Genomic DNA, 17,458 nt, shown 5'->3' on the forward strand with positions numbered 1-17,458 from the left:
CTCGCCTCTTCCCATCCAGATCCGCCCCTCCCCCGATCACACCCCATCCCCGCTCCTCCCCCTCGCCCCCAGAGAGAGGGAGCCAGGGGACATGGCAACCTCCACCAGCTCTGGCTAAATCCTGAATACCACCTGGGATACGAGACTTTGTCATCCCCTTTTCCCCCTGTGCCCTTCCCTTTTTTCTTTCCTCTCCTCTCCCTCTTCTGTTGCTTTCTGTGTAAGATCCCCCAGCTGGTGTCAATTGGCCGTAGCTTCATTGGGGTCAATGTGGCCAGATCCCCCAGCTGGTGTCAACTGTCCGTAGCTTCGTTGGACTCAATGGGGCCAGATCCAGCTGGTGTGAATCAATGAAGCTTCGTTGACTTCAGAAGAGCTATACCAATTTACACCACCAGGGGACTGGGCCCGTGACGTCGTTTATTGCATGTTTAGAGATGTGTTTCTTATCGCTGAGAGGCGCAGCAAGGCGTGGGGACGGACTCAAGAATAACCCCCCAGTGCCTTGGCTGTTCTTGGTCCTGCCTGCAGCTTGCAACTTCCCTGCGACTTATTTCAGGGCAGGAGGTTCAGTTTTGCCCTGTGATTGCTCCCTTTACGTGCTCCCCCACTGAGCGTTATGTTCTGAGCCACATTCTAATCCTCTTGCCCTTTCACCGTGCCAGGCCCTGCAGCTCGCTAGCAGGTTAGCTGGCCTCTTGCATCTGAGTCGACTCTGTGGTTTGACAGCTCGAGGTGGGGCTAGCGCTTCCTCTGCAGCCTTGAGCCCTCAGTCAGCCAGGGTGAGTCTGTGGAGGGTCATTTGTTTCTTCTCTTCTCATCGTTTTCTGGGCAAGCCTGGAAGATGGAGGATGAAGAAGGTTACACGGTATTAAACCTCCGATGCCAGGAGAAAACCACCACCCGCCTGTCACCTGGGAGGATCCAAGGTACGGACGTTGGAAAGTTTTGCTTCATGAGCATGTCGCAGGGAGAGAATGAGTGAAGAGCACAAGTGCAGAGCGCCATTATTCTGATGTGTGTCAGACAGGCTTTTCTTTGACCCCATGACCAGACCTTCCCTGTTCCTGTTCAGAAATGGATATTTGCACTTTACAGTTGAGATTTTCAACGCTGCCTAAGAGATGTGGACACCCAAATGGAATCAAAATCAATGGGATTTGGACATTCAATTCCCATAGGCTCTGTTTTCAAAGGTCTCTACATTTGAGCACCTAGAATCACCTGTCCCTTTTGAAAATCTTATTTTTAGGGCTGGCTGGAAACAGGAATTCCATTTTGTGAAAAATGTAGCAGTCTCGACATTTGTTTTAATTCTGCAGCAGAACAAAAATAAGATCCTTGGATATAGCAGGGACGTGAGCCTGGCTCCCCCACATCCCAGGGGATGCCATAACCACCCCTGAAGCTGAGTAAACTTTGCTGGAACTGATACGCTTCCATGAGAAGTTTTGATGAATCGGCATTTTCCAGCAAAAACAGTTTTGTTGACAAATTCCCGACCAGCTGAACATGAACTCCCAGTGTGGGGCTGCAACCGAACGCTAATGTGATTCTTGGAGCCATAAACAGGAGAATATTGAGTAGGAGTAGAGTGGGGTTTTTTACCTCTGTATGTGGCATTGATGTGACTTCTGCTAGAATACTGTGTCCAGTTCTGATATCTATAATTCAAGAAGGATCTTGATAAACTGCAGAGGGTTCAGAGGGCGGGTGCTCAGTGCTTTCCGAAAACCTGGCCCCTTTAAGGTCTCTAAATTTAAGCACCCGGAATCACTTGCCACTTTTGAAAATCTTCACCCATAACTTGAAAAATTGCTGCAACATTTTCTTCACTTGACTTTAGTAGATTTCATTGAGGCTTAAAAAAAAATCAAGCCAAGACTGGCTATCATAGATTTAATCATAGAGTCAGAAGGTCATCTAGTCCAATCCCCTACTCAAAGCAGGACCAATCCCCAGATAGATTTTTGCCCCAGATCCCTAAATGGCCCCCTCATGGATTGAGCTCACAATCCTGGGTTTAGCAGGCCAATGCTCAAACCACTGAGCTATCCCTCCCCGCTATGCAACTGTACTGTAAATTACCACATGTAGGGTTGGATGATAAAGTTCAGTTTGTATTGCATTATGGATATTATCTAACAATGCCTAATGACATAACGTGAGACCAGATTTTAAAAGGCAAAGATAAGGTTGAAGGCGTCTCACCAAACTTTGCATGTTTTACAGATTCTCCTTTGAGTTCCCAGCGCTGTAAACTCATGCTAGGGATTTTGGGGGCTGTTTGCATCATTCTGACAGTAGCCGTGATCATTCTGACTATCCTGGGTAAGTGTCTGGATCCCGTCTGTTTTGTAAATACGCAGGTGGTGAAATTTCTTATGCCTTAGTAATTCAGCTTAGCTATTTTCTATTTATTGACCGGGATTCTCAATTTTTTCCATTGCACAGTCCGCCTGTGAAGGTCCATCTACACTGCACACTGTTTTTGGCAGTGTGCAGAGCACATACACCACATGCCCCCCCCCCAACTTGGGTGTAAATAGCAGTGTAGATGGTGAGGCCCTGCTCACGTGAATAGGGTTAAGATACACTGAATCCTGTGGGTACGCACTCAGGTATGCACCCTACACAGCTCTCTACTCGCCCAAGCAGTGTCTCTCCCAGCTACACTTCTGTTTTACAGTGTAGTGTCCCACTGCCAGAGTCTTTCCCCGCCAAAGGGGAAGGTTCAGAAGTGGGGAAAGACTCTGGCAACGGGAAGTCAGCAGTGAAAGGCTCCGGCAGCTCCCTGCTGTGGAGCCTTTACCCGTTGCAGAGGGAGACTCCAACAGTGGGGAAAGTCTCTGGCAATTCCCTGCTACCGAGCCTCACCCCACCGCCTCCCCCGGCCAGAACCGTTCCCTGACACATGTAGCTGTGCACCACAGCGTGGACCAGTGGTGGGCAACCTGCAGCCCACGGGCCATACGCGGCCCATCAGGGTAATCTGGTGGTGGGCCGCGAGACAGTTAGTTTACATTGGCCACGTCTACACTACCCGCCAGATTGGCGGGTAGTAATCAATCTATCGGGGATCGATTTATCACGTCTCATCTAGACGCGATAAATCGATCCCCGAATCGACGCCCGTACTCCACCTCGGCAGGAGGAGTAAGCGGAGTCGACGGGGGAGCCGTGGCGATCGACTTGCCACCGTGAGGACGGCCAGATAAGTTGAACTAAGATACTTGGACTTCAGCTACGCGAATAGCTATGTGACCAGCTTTTACTACCACCAAGTGCTCTCTGGTTCATCATGGGTTACAGTTTGAGAACTGCTGTCCTATATTCAGCTACCACATCATTAGTAACGTCAGGAAGAAAAGGCCCCTGAGCAGGAAATGGACAGGCCCCAGTTCAGGTAAACACATATGTTCGCTTTTAAAATTAAGGATGTGCTTCAGTGGTTTCCTGATTAGGGTCCTTAAAGAGACCATCACCGTTAAATCTAGTCAATTTAAAAACAGAAAAACAAGCTAAAAGTATCATTGCTACTGGGTTCTCTTGACCGTCAGACCATTTACAATTAAAGCTGGTCAAAATCCACTGTGTAGATTTTGATTGGCGCAGGTTGTAATATGTTGGCACAAGGTGTTTTTAATCCGACTCCTTGATACAATGAATGTGCTGGTCAATTCTTGATACTCTCCTGTTGTGTCTCACACAAGAGGCTCTGTGGTTTTCAAAACCCAGGAAAAATATATAAAACAAAATATGTCTAGTGTGAAAACAGATAGTTTTTATATTTTTGAAATTTTTAATAAAAAAGAAAATTTTCGACCAGCTCTATTTACAATCCCATTTTCCTACATTTTTAAGAGTGTTTTTCCTCCCCTGTGAGGCCCTAGACCACACTTTTCAGAAGTAATTAGTGACTTTGGACAATGGAGTGGAGCGTCTGCTGATAAATTTTGCGGATGACACCACACTGAGAGGGGTTGAAAGCACTTTGGAGACAGCATCGGAATTCAAAACGACCTTGACAAATTGGAGAATTGGTCTGAAATTGACATGATGAAATTCAGTAAAGACAAGTTTCAGAGTAGCAGCCGTGTTAGTCTGTATCCGCAAAAAGAACAGGAGTACTTGTGGCACCTTAGAGACTAACAAATTTATGCTTATGCTCAAATTTGTTAGTCTCTAAGGTACCACACGTACTCGTGTTCTTTTTAGTAAAAACAAGTGCACATTGCTATACTTAGGAAGAAAAAATCAAATGCACAGCTACAAAATGGGGAATAAGTATCATCAAGTCCAGCCCTCTGCAATGAGGCAGGACCAAATACACCTAGACCATCCCTGACAAGTGTTTATCCAACCCAGGGCCGGCTCCAGCATTTCTGCCGCCCCAAGCAAAAAAAAAAAAAAAAAAAAGCCGCGATTGGTGGCGGCAGTTCAGCGGCAGGTCCTTCGCTCCTAGAGGGAGTGAGGGACCTGCCGCCCCCGAATTGCCGCAGGTGCCGCCCCTCTCCCTTGGCCGCCCCGAGCACCTGCTTGTTAAGCTGGTGCCTGGAGCCGGCCCTGATCCAACCTGTCCTTAAACACCTCCAGTGATGAGGATTTCACAACCTCTCTTGGAAGCCTGGTCCAGAGTTTAATTTCTCTCACAGTTAGAAAGTTCTTCCTAATATTGAACCCGAATCGCCCTTGCTACAGATTCAGCCCATTACTTCTCCTCCTGCCTTCAGTGGACATGGAGAACAATTGATCACCCTCCCAGGGGTTTTCCTAGACCCCCTGTGAATTTCCCCAACACTCGTCCCCCCCACCATTACATGCAGTGTTGCCAATTTAGTTGTTGGTTGGAAATTTTAATTGAAATTCAAACATTAATACCCACTTTAAAAGCTACACAGTATATGAGAAAATACTTGTACCTGAGAAAGCACAATGGGTTTGAAAAGTCTGAACAAAGACTAGCTTCCTCACGCAGCTGTTATTTATGACAATGTCGGCACATTTGTTTTGGCTATATTGGCCTACCTTATAATTTAAAATGATGATTTGGAAGCAAGGTCTGACTGAGCTCTCCCCTGACAGCTAGTGATGAGCCGGGGAGGGGTGAAGGCTTCAGGACCAGATTGTATTTACATGAACACACCTACTCTGCCGAGGTATCCAGCAGACAGAGCTGTGCTGCACAAGTGATTGCTTTTGGCTGGTGTTGGGTTACAAATCACGTGAAGTATTAAATGTGGGGTCATGAAATGTTGTTCTCCTGATTGTCTGAGTAAAGGGCAGCAGAACTGTACCTAGCCTGACTGAATGAGGGGGTCTCCCCCAGTGCTTAATTTGTGCTGAGCCCCGGCACCTCTAGGCTCGGCATTTCAGAGCCTTGGAACCTCTGGGCTGGTCACATCAGTTATGAAAGTAACAAACTTGCTTGAGCCCCGGCACCTCTTTCGTTACAAATTAAGCTCTGGTCACCCTCAACTGAACTGCATTCACTAAGCAGGAGGTTTGGATGCCAGATCCTAGTGCAGAGAGAGAGGGTGGGGCACAGGTGTTTTGCTTGGTGGTGTGGGCTCTGCCTAAGAGTCAGAGGCATGATTTGACCTGCCCCTCTCTCCTGTTTAGAGAGAGATGATTAGGCTTCATAGTGAGTCTTTTGGTTTGTTAAGTGACCACTAGAGCTGAAATCACTGATAACCAGGTCCAAGTGCTTAGACCTGCTGCAGAACAGCACTTCTGTGGAAGAGACGGCCCAGCCTGCACTAGCACCGAGGTTCCCCCACTGAGAGCTGAAATCACTGAGCGCTGGTGGAACCTCGAGGGACCAACTCGCAGAGGTCACAGTGGCAGGTGGCAGCAGAAGATGACAGTGCAGGGCCATTGGAGACGGAGCGGTAGAGTGAACGGCGGCACAACAAACAACAACAGCCAGAGCATTGGATTATGTTTTAGTGACTTTGCTCCAGGATGCTAGATTTGTGACTGGGAAACTTATATAAATATACATTTCCTAGTAGGCCAAGATTTTGAAATGCATTATTTGCCAAGGTCATTATCTCACTTAGTCACTATCTCAAGAGGTCATTATCTTGGAGAGTTTATGTACTAAACTTTTTGATTATTATAATTATTTTTTATATAAGAATGGCATATTGGGTCAGACCAATGGTCCATTTATCCAAGTATCCTGTCTTCCGACAGTGACGATTCCAGGTGCCCCAGAGGGAATGAACAGAACAGGGAATCATCGAGTGATCCATCCCCTGTTGTCCACTCCCAGCTTCTTGCGAACAGAGACTAGGGACACTCAGAGCATGGTGTTGCATCCCTGCCCATCCTGGCTAATAGCCATTGATGGACCCATCCTCCATGAACTTATCTAGTTCTTTTTTGAACCCTGTTATAATTTTGGCTTTCACAACATCCCTGGCAAAAAGTTCCACGGATGACTGTGCGTTGTGTAGAGAAATACTTGCTGCCTATTCATTTCATTGGGTGACCCCTGCTTCTTGTGTTAAGTGTGAAGGGGTAAATAACACTTCCTTATTCATTTTCTCCACAATGGCCAAGATTTTATAAGCCTCTAGCATATCCCCTCTTAGTCGTCTCTTTTCAAAAGCTGAAAAGTCCCAGTCTTTTTAATCTCTCCTCATATGGAATCTGTTCCATGCCCCTAAACATTTTTGTTGCCCTTCTCTGAATCTTTTCCAATTCCAATATATCTTTTTTGAGATGAGGTGACCAGAACTGCACGCAGTATTCGAGATGTGGGCATGTCATGGATTTATATAGTAAAAGTGGAGGTGCTTGGTTTGCCAGACTGATTAGCTAAGCCAATACTGACAACCTATATGAAAAGGCTGCAAAACACCATGCCTCTGGACTGCGTCAACATGCAGAAAGCCTTATAAGCCAGTCACTGTCAAAGCCAATTTTAGAAGAACTTAATGAGGCTGTTAAGAATGCTGGAGACACAACTCAGTTTATGTGAACCAACATGGCTATTGCACCATATTTTCTATTTAAGTGTAAGCAGAGTCAGGATGAGCTCTACCCTGACATCTGGTGGTGAATTATGGTGAGTGTAGAAAAGAACTCCAGGGGCTGATCTTGTTTGCATAGGCACACCCACCCGCCTGGCATGAGACAACAGCAATTGATAGTGGTTACTTTGGATGGGGTGGGATCCCCAGTTTCTCTGTTATTGGGGCAGGAGGAATAAAGTGTTGTTACCCTGATTATGTGAATCAAGGACAATGAAACTGTTTTATGACAGAGGGTCTCACCATCACCTAAATAGCTCTCGCTAGACAAGGGACATGGGTTCCACAACCCAGTGAAGTGAGAGAAGTTGGGGATAAGCTCTTTGAGCTCTGGTCAAGTGTAGGTAGTCTCTTTGTCTATTCAAGGCCGTGATCAAGTGTCTGATGTTTTTGGTCTTTTGGCCTCGAGATGAAAACCTTGCCTTTGTTTCTGGGACCTTGAAGTGAAAAAATTCTCTAAGTTATATTTGTACCTGATAATATGGGGGTCCCTCTTTGAGAGCCTGAAACACCAATTGCTCATCTCTCTCCACTGTTGAATGTCAGAGCTAACTTTGATTCTATTAGGAGTCTAGTTACAGGCTGCTGAGCTGAATTCACTTTGGGCCAATGGTGCACCAGCACTGGGGCTCCCCTACTATGAGCTGAAATCACAAAAGAGCTAAAGTTACTAAGAGCTGAGATCACTGAGTGCTGTGTTAGCTAGTGGGGGAGCCTGAAGCTATATTGCTAAGCGGCTGGCGGAGCAGTGAGCGGCGCGGAGCCTTGCGGGGATGGTTGGAGCGGCCTGAGGAATGGCGAGTGGAGCCATTTGCAAGGAGGGCTGGAGCGGCTCACAGGTCGGTGGGTGGAGCAGCTCATAGAGCAGAGCAGTTCGTGGGACGGTAGGAAGTTTACTGGCTCATGGTGAAGGCTGCGGCAGAACGCCATGGAGAGATGTCCGGTCGGCCTCGGATCACGTAAGGTGCCCCTTAACACCCTGTGTGCCCCCCTTTTACTCTGGGGCTGCACTGACCAGGGACAGAGACTTTGGGGGTTGTTGGACTTTTGGGACTTTGGGTGATTGCTGGACCCAAAAGACTTTGGGGGTGTTGGACTTTGGGAACTCTGGGTGATTTTTGGGTTGCTGGATTCAAGAACCAAAGGGAAAGGACACGGCCCAATTTGCTGGGGTGGGTCTTTTGTTCATGGTTTGTGTTATGAATCCTGTTTGTGGTGTTTTTTCCAATTTAATGCTGATGTCGTTTACCTCATGTTATTAAACATTTTCTGCTACACTCAGACTCCGTGCTTGCGAGAGGGGAAATATTGCCTCTTAGAGGCGCCCAGGGGGTGGTATGTAATTGTCCCAGGTCACTGGGTGGGGGCTCAAGCCGGTTTTGCATTGCGCTATTGAAACGGACCCCTAGATACAGAACCCGGCCCTTGTTGCTGCCAACTTAGATGGGCAGAAGGGTTACATAAGCAAGAGATACCACACACTACAAACTGGAGGCCAATGTTAAGTGCATTGTCACTTGTTCATCCTGAAGTTGGACACTGGTTTCGAACAAGACTGGCAAATGCTCACTATCTTTCTGAAAAAACTCAGCTGACTCTCTAGACCTAGTGCAATTTGTTTATTTACTAGATAGATAGATAGATAGATATCTTGGTTCCTGGCAACACCCCCTTGCAGAAGCCCCAGTGCTAGTCACCAAGAAGCTGGTATCCTCTGTGGTTCTTGCACTCTCACCCTGTTCCTTGTTCCTGCCTCGGCCCTGGGGAAACCCCCATAGTCCAAGCCGCAACCCTAGGACTGCATGGTCTGGACAGGTGTCCTGGCCATTAGCCCTCCTTAGGGGCAGCTGCTGTGCAGCACAAGGGACCTCAGAAAAGCCCTGGGACCCCTGGGAGCTTATGCATCAGTGACCCCTAAAGTGCACAACCCGAGCTCCTGCGGCCATAACAGCAACAGTAACAACAACTCACTTGTCTGCTGCTTGGAAGTTTTCCAGGGCCGCTCCCTGCAGACGGACACTGGCGCAGTCTCATCGGTCCCCGAGAGCAGCGGTGTCGCCCAGAGACACTCCCCCGGCAGAGAATGCAACAGGAGCCTGGAGGACTTGGTGTCTCGCCTGAAGCAGAGCCTGTGTCACTCAGCCCAGAGCCCCTCAGCAGGTAACCGCAACTCACTGTGGCTCTGAGCCCCTCGGCATGTTCCATGCACCGCGTAGGCGGAGGGGGGCCTGTTTGAAGGAGGCAGGCCCTGGGCAGACCAGCCTGCTAGCCTCTTTCCTCCTCCTATCCCAGCCTCAGGGGGCCCTGGAGATTTTCTCTCACTCAGTGAGGCCAGAGGGGGGGCACTGTGGATGGGGGAGGCAAGAAGGGGATCTGCTCCCATATTTCCTCCAAGGATAACAAATATGTTAAGGGCTGTTATAAAGATGACGGGGATCAATTGTTCTCCATGGCCACTGAAGGCAGGACGAGAAGTAACGGGCTTCATCTGCAGCAAGGGAGATTCAGGTTAGATATTGGGAAGAACTTTCTAACTCTGAGGGTAATTGAGCTCTGGAACAGGCTTCCAAGGGAGATTGTGGAATCCCCGTCATTGGAGGTGTTTAAGATCAGGTTGGACAAACACCTGTCAGGCACGGTTTAGGTTTAGTTGGTCCTGCCTCAGCGCAGGGGGCTGGACTTTATGACCTCTCAAGGTCCCGTCCAGCCCGACATTTCTATGAGTCTGTGAGAAGTGGTGCTGCTGAGAGAGAGTCTCCTTCCTCCAACCTCAGGCCAGGAGAAGATGAGCCTGGGGCATCTTTCCCCATCCCCACCAGTGGGAAGGAGGCCAGAGGTGGATCAGGAAGGTGGAGCAGAAACATGGATATTAGCATCTGGCACCAGATCCCAGCAGAGACCAGGCCATCAGAGAAAGCCCTGGCCAGGGATAGGAGACACGGTCATATCCGACCTCCCTCATCCAAGTGGGATCAGAGGAAGGAAATTTCTTTCCAAGCCTCCCCAGTCCTAGCAGCGGCTGGAGGTAGGGCAGACATTGGGTGCCTGAATTTCTAGTCTGGTGGCATCAGGGGAAGGGGGGAAGTGCTGGCTATGGACAGACAAGCAAATACTTTTGGATCTAACTTGGACAATGTTTGCCGGCCAACTAGCACCAACGGCAGACACCTCTCAGTGGGGATTGTGGGGCACAGTGACCTCCAGTGGTCAGACAGGGCAATTGAGCAGGATTGCTGAGCGAATAATTGATTTTTTGGTTCAGGCGTTGAACCAAAAAAAGGGGCAAAGGGAGGCAGGGGAGAGAAAAAATAAACAACAGTTCAGTTCAAACCAAAACTGGATTTTTTGGAAAATTTTCAATGTATTGGAAAAAATTAAAAACTTCATTTTGGCTTCATTTTGTCAACCTAAAACTTTTTTTTTTTTACATTTTTCAGAGGTATTTCACTCTTTTAAAATTCATTTATTTTTATAATAGCCAGACTGGAAGTTGAAATACTGTTTCAAAAATGAGAGATCAAAATGACACATTTTGATATGGCTGAAATGAACCATTTTGTCTTTTTCCAGGAAAAAAAAACAAAGTTGGGGCCAAAACGATATGTGTAATTCAACCCAAAATTGTGAATAGCTTGAGTGCAAAAAAAATGCATTATTTGGCAAATTTACTATGTGCTGAATTCCCCACCCCCCCCACCCCGGGCTCTAGTGAGCAGGACAGGTTAGTCTAAGATACTAGTTCAAAGAACACCCCAAAGACCGTATTTAGTGATAGTTCAGATTTCATCAGGGTACCCCGTAGCCATCCCCCCAAAGGCACAGTCATATGGTCTCTAAGTGGTCTCTAAGGGCCTTCACTCCCACCTCCAACGGATACCAGAAAGCACTAGGCATCCAACTTCACCCACCTTTCATCAAGGGTGAAAGTAACTTCAAGGACTTACCGGTACTGCTGGAGTCCTGAGGGGGCGTGGCCTCATCCGGAAGAGGTGTGGCCTCAACCAGAAGAGGCGTGGCCTCTCAAGATTTAAAGACCATGGGGCACCGGCTGTGGCTGGGAGCCCCAGGGCCTTTAAATCAACCCAGGGGCTCCCAGCTGCAGAGGTCCTTTGAATCCCGGCCCCAGCCCGGCCCCTGGAGCTGTGGGGGCAATTTAAAGGGCTCGGGGCTCCCCGCAGCCGCGGGAGCTCCGGGCCTTTTGAATCCCCACCTGAGCCCGGCGGCCAGGCTGGGGCCGGGATTTAAAGGGCTTGGGGCTCCCCGCAGCCACGGGAGATCCGGATGCTTTTAATCCCCGCTTGAGCTCAGCTGCCGGGTTGGGGCCGGGATTTAAAGAGCCTGGAGCTCCCAGCTGCGGGGAGCTCCGGGCCCTTTAAATCCCGGCTCCAGCCCGGCAGCCGAGCTGCGGGCAGGATTTAAAAGGCTCCTCTGGACTCCCCACCGCAGCGGGGAGCTCGGAGGAGCCCTTTAAATGCTGGCCCCGAGCCCGGCCGCTGGCAGGTTGCTCAGAGGAGCCCTTTAAATTCCGGCCCCAGCCTGGCCACTTTAAATCCCCGCCGCAGAAGCCGGTGCGGTCCGGCACAGCGTACTGGCTCTTGCCGGTACGCCGTACCGGACCGTACCGGCTTACTTTCACCTCTGCCTCTCACACAGAAACCTGAGCAGTGACCTCAGATGCTCTCTTGAAACACCAGCAGCACGTCTGCCTGTCACACGTGTGTTTGGGAAGCAAGTGGCTCTGCTTTGTCAGGGCTGAGGGCGTCATGCAGGTTTTGCTCCTGCGGGGGGAGCGGAGATCAGGGGCAGCGCGGAGGTAGCCGCGTATGGCTGAGGCTGAGTGTGCAGCGCTAGTTCTGGCTGATGCCTGTGGCTGACAATGCCCGGGTGGTTCTGGGTGACGCTCGAGGGTACAGATAGTGACAGTGGGTGACGCTGAGTGAGGACCCTGTGGCTAGATCCACAAAGGGACTTAGATGATTAACTGCCACTTGAGGAGCCTAAGTCCAACATTTCGATATTGCTGGGATCCTCAACACCCACTCCCAGCGGCCACTTAACCCTGTAGGTGTCTAACATCAAGGACAGCTGGGGCTGCACAGAGCAGGATTCTGGCTGGTAGCGCTTCTCTATTATACCCACTAGCTACAGCCCTCTGTCCGGATGTGGGAAACGCAGGTTTGAATTCTGCCTGATCTGGACCTGGGGATTGCACCCAGCTCTCCCAGGGGAGTGCCCCCAACCCTGGGCTATTGAGTCGTGTAGGGGAAATCTCTCCTGTTGAAACTGTGCCACTTTGTGTCATAATTAAACAATGAAACAGTTTGACACTGAGATCAAAGTGTCTCCTCCTTGCCATGCAATGAAAAGAGTTTGACACAAAGTGCCAGACTGTTTCATTACAGCACAAACCGGAGACACGTTGATCTAGAAAAGAAAAGTCGACCAGATGTTGTCAGAAGGGGGTCGCAGGGCAATGAAGTTTGAGAACCGCTGAGCTAGTCTGACCTCCTGTATGACACAGGCCAGAGAACTGCCCAAAATAATTCCTAGAACAGATCTTTCCAAAAAACATCCTGCCTTGATTTAAAAATTGTCAGTGATGGAGAATCCACCACGACCCTTGGTAAGTTGTTCCAATGGTTAATTACCCTCACTGGTAAAAATGTACACCTTATTTCTAATCTGAATTTGTCTAGCTTCAACTTCCAGCCATTGGATCACCTTATACTTCTCCACTTGACCAAAGAGCCCATTATGAAATATTACAGACTGTGATCAAGTCACCCCTTAACCTTCTCTTTGTTAAGCTAAATGGCTCTAGCGCTTTGAGTCTCTCACTGTGCAACAGGTTTTCTAATCCTTCGATCATTCTCGTGACTCTTCTCTGAACCCTCTGCAGTTTATCAACATTGGTTTCGATCAGCACAAAGTAGCAACTGCCCTTAATGAATTATAAAATTAAATCACAGAATCTTTCAACGTATTATGACACATCATGAAACAATGTAAAAATAATATCAATCATATAAAAATGAGAATCCATAAAATAAAATTCAAAGTGAAATTTTGAAATGTTCAGAACTGAACATTTTCCACAATAAAAAACTTATTATTCTGGAACTTCTTTTTCTGTGAGAATGTGTCAGAATTGACACGGTTTCATGAGAACATTTTGTTGAAACAGCTTTTCTACTGGAAAACGGTTTTGAGGAAAATGTTCTGCCCAGCTCTCATTGTTAAATATTGAGAGAGGCTCCGGATGGGATCACCGATAGTGCCTAAATCTATGAGCTGTTGTAAGAACGTTCCCTGGGGCTAACAATCATTACTGCTGTATCTGGCCCCATCTCTCTCCAGACGGCTCCGGCTGCAAACTCTGCCCCATGGACTGGCTGTCACGCAGGGGAAAGTGTTACTGGTTTTCCAAAGACAGCAAAAACTGGAAGGAGAGCCGTAATGACTGCTCAGCGAAGAGCTCTCAAAAGCTAGTGATCCAAGACCAGGAGGAGATGGTAAAGTAAAACAGAGAGGGCGAGACTTCTGCTGGAGGGGGTCACTGGTTACATGGTCCCAGATGTGAAGAGGTGAAGGAAATTTCTTCCTGAGGATGCTAATGCAGCATAATGGCTGGCGTAGCTCCCACACGCTTTGCTCCCCAGCAACAGGGGGATGGGAAAGCCAGGAGAGTCCCAACCCCGTCTGTTTCCACTGCCTCTGCTTATTCCTCCTCCTGCCTCATGCTGATGGATGCCCCTTCCCCATCAGCATCCAAGCACGGGAACAGCAGAGCGGGAGGCAGAGAGGTATATTAACCGCTCTGGGTGTGATTTTCAGAAGCTCAAAAGGGAGTTAGGAGCATAAGTCCCTGTCAATGGGGTGACAAGTGACTGTCACTGTTGCTTCTGCTCCTAATTCCCCTAGACACTTGGCACTCCCACCCTGTCATCTAGCCCTGAGCCCCGTTTACATGAGCGCTCCCACTGGTGCTGCTACACAGATGGTAGAAATGCTGGGACTTTATAAGAACAAAAGAAATTCTAGTGTAGACAAGTCCTAAATACTCAAGTGCCTGTTTTGAGAACAGTCTGTCAAGTTTGCTGGCTGAAGCAAAGAATCCTCGAGGTCTAGCAGGTTGTACTCACCCTTTGTCTTCACCCCACAGGAGTTCATACAGAACATCACACAGGGTAAATATCATGTCTGGCTCGGGCTCAGTGTTACATCACCAGGGAAGAACTGGACCTGGGTGGACAGCTCCGTGTTAGACCAAACTCTGTGAGTGTTGCCTAGTTGTTATTTTTTTTTTTTTAAAGCATATGTAATGGCACCCTCTGGTTTAGCTATTCATAGGCCTTGAACACATGTAGCCGTGTATCTAAACAACCCAAACAGCAAGATTGCTTCAGCTCCAGGGCCAACTCTGAATGCAGAGACTCTAGCAACTACAACGGTGAATTTTTGTCAGTGACCAGTAAATTCATTGGAAAAAATAATGTATTTTTCAGGGCAAGTAAACTGTTTGTGAAGTCATCTCAAATTAGCAAATAGTTTTGGCTGCCAATTTTTCCCCACCAAAAAAGTTAAAATGGTTTGCTTGACTGTTTGAAATGCAGTGTTGCAACTTTTCATTTTGAAATGATGCTTTGTGTCAAAATTTAGCCGTGTATTAAAAAAAGATGTAAAAATTCCCAAAACAAAACAAAAAATAATGTGTATATATTTGCATTTCATTTAATGTAGGGATGTTTTTTGACTCGTAATGATTTTTTTTCCTGTTCAGTTTTTCATTACAGAAAGAAAAACCTAGGGGGAAAAATTAGTTTTGGTTTGAACCAAACCATTTTTTTGTCAGTTTAGCGCCAAAACTGAAAAAAAAGTATTTGCTTAGCTCCAGTAGCAGCTTCATAAACCTCTATCTATGGTGTAGCCACTAGATGGGGACAAAGAGCTACCCTGTGCTAGCATGTGCTACACAGAGCTCAGGAAAGAATTCAAACTGCCCATTGGATTAGAACGAAGACCCAACTACTCTAGGTTCCTTTCATTTAATCTAAGCACATTAAGGACAAATTTGTCCCTGATGTAATCAACTCCATTGATTTCAGCAGAGTTACTGAGGGTCTGAATTTGGCTCATTGACTTCCTTTCTCCTGTTTTACAGGTTCCCAGTAATGGGTCCTGCTGACGTGAACAGCTGCGGGTTGATAAAAGGGAATCGGATTCACTCTGAAACCTGCAGTGCTGAATTCAAATGGATTTGCCAGAAGGAAGCCGTGCCGCTATAAACAGTGGCATTAGAGACACTCATTCCTGTAACAGACCAGTACACTGCCTTGGGTTTCAGTCTTCGGGCCAGACTTCCAGGAGCGGATGTGCCTGTGGAGACGTACGTGCCACCTCAAACCAGCTATTTGTGTCTTCAACTCGGGTAAATGCATGTGCAAATCAGGCCCAAGGGCAAAGGCACATCTCATGGATGTAAACACTGCATCCCTGACTCGGGTCCAGCAAGAACACACCTCTTCCTCCCCCTGTATCCCCTTCCACCATCATTGATTCCCTGGCTCCTTCACCCCCTTCTCTTCACCCCCCACTTCTGCTTTCTGCCTCTCACGCCCAATACTTCAGTTCCCTTGTTCTCCACCTAGCTCAGTGGGAGGGACACTTTCACATCCTTGTTCTCCTGGATCTGGTCTCTCTGCCATCACCTCTGCTCTCCTGGGTCGTCTTCTGCTTTTCTGACAATTCCTCCTTCAGCATCTCCTTGACAACCTTGGAACTTTTTTAACCCAATGTTCTTCAAATCAGGTGTTTCATGAAAGCTGACAACGGCTCTTGAACAGTTTCAGTTTTAATGAGTTGGCTTTTTCTGACCAAACAAATCAGAACATTGCTAACCACGACTACGCGTTTCTCATATTTTTGTGAATTTTGCATCATTTGTAATTTCTAACCACTGCTCTTCATTTCCCATTTTTAATCAATTGTCATTTTGTAGAGTTTATCATCTTTCATTTTCAGAATAAGGATATTTTAATGTTTTTGGCACCTTAGTCACATGGTGCATTTTTATTTATTTCATATTTTAAAAAAAATTAGTTTACAAAAGGAAAGCAATAAACAACAAATGTTCAAGGGAAAATTCGCTAAAAATAGTGGTAAAGTTTAAAAAGAGATTATTCTAAATGAAAAATATTGATGTTGAGAAAAGGGGGATTTTTCTGGTCAAAAATGCCCAAACAAACCAACTTATGTTTTCAAAAATATTGACCAAATAAAACTTTTACAAATTATAAAAATTGATATTACTGATCTAAGAGAGCAAAAAAAAATTTTTTTTTAACTGCCAAGCCCTTTACATCACAAAGCAGCAAATTAGCAAATAAAAACTTATTTTACTGCATTTTATACATTGTAGTACCTGGCATAGCCACCAGATGTCACTGTTCTCACAAACACAACAGGACTTGCCTTTCTCTATACAAATGGGAAAATGTAATGCCATAAACTAGCATTAAATGGGAAAATAAAGTCAAATTGCAACACAGCTCTGTGTTATCTACAGCTCAAAGCATGTTAACCTTTTGGGAATTAGAAAGCTCATATGTGGGTGCAGTATGCAGGAGGATGGGACTGTGGTTGTGTCTCCGTGTGTCTGTGCAACCCAGCACAATGGGACCCTGTTCTCAGCTGGGGCAGGGACTGTCTCACTGTGTGTCTGTGCAGCACCCGGCATAATGGGACCCAGACCTTTACCAGGATCTCTGGGTTTATAGTAATATACATCATAATACCTGGAAGCTGGCTGGGCTCTGGATTTTCCAGGCAGACATTGACAACAACAATACATTTAGATGGCGGAGGTCCATAGTGCTGAATGTCCATGACCACAGTATATGGCTTTGTTCCAGGAGTCTGAGAGAGTCACAGGATGATTATTGATCTGGTGCAGCCAGCTTAATTGTGGGTGGGACAGACTGTACCCCTATGTTCATCCTTTTTACAAGTTAATGATAAGTTTTGTACAAAGTATGCCTTGTACGTTATCATTTGAGAACTCATAATCTGCTGAACATTATTGTCCAGGTAAAATATTTGAAGTATCATTGTTTGTACATTTATAAGATTCTACTGCATAACATCGCTATGACATACTCCAGAGTTAGAAAATCAGGCCCAAACCTGTTCTTCAGAGACAAAGACACACTGGTGCCCCAGGCAGATATCAGCATAATCAAATGAACTATCATGGACTATCATCTAGTTAAGTGGCCATTCTTTGGCAGAAAGAAGAGTGTGAGCAAGAACTTTAAATATTGGCAACGGAAACAGTTGGACGTCCTGTGTAAACAGACTGGCTGTTGCCTGAATCCCAGCTGGAGATAATCCTCAAAGGAGGGAGAGTTGTTTAAAAATAG

The 17,458-nt window shown here is 47.0% G+C and overlaps 1 protein-coding gene across 1 annotated transcript; it reads left to right on the forward strand.

The window, feature by feature from the left end:
- Positions 1-844: 844 nt before the first annotated feature.
- On the forward strand, positions 845-15,420 carry LOC112122875 (killer cell lectin-like receptor subfamily F member 1). The gene is made up of 6 exons (XM_026659155.1): positions 845-929; positions 2,233-2,331; positions 9,030-9,200; positions 13,398-13,552; positions 14,203-14,315; positions 15,202-15,420. Exons 1-6 carry the CDS (start codon positions 845-847, stop codon positions 15,323-15,325), a joined length of 747 nt encoding a protein of 248 aa, XP_026514940.1. The 3' UTR covers positions 15,326-15,420.
- The last annotated feature ends 2,038 nt before the right edge of the window (positions 15,421-17,458 follow it).

The sequence above is a fragment of the Terrapene carolina genome, unplaced genomic scaffold, assembly GCF_002925995.2.
Source record: "Terrapene carolina triunguis isolate 2854851 unplaced genomic scaffold, T_m_triunguis-2.0 Scaffold595, whole genome shotgun sequence".
In the NCBI taxonomy this organism is placed as follows: Eukaryota; Metazoa; Chordata; order Testudines; family Emydidae; genus Terrapene; species Terrapene triunguis.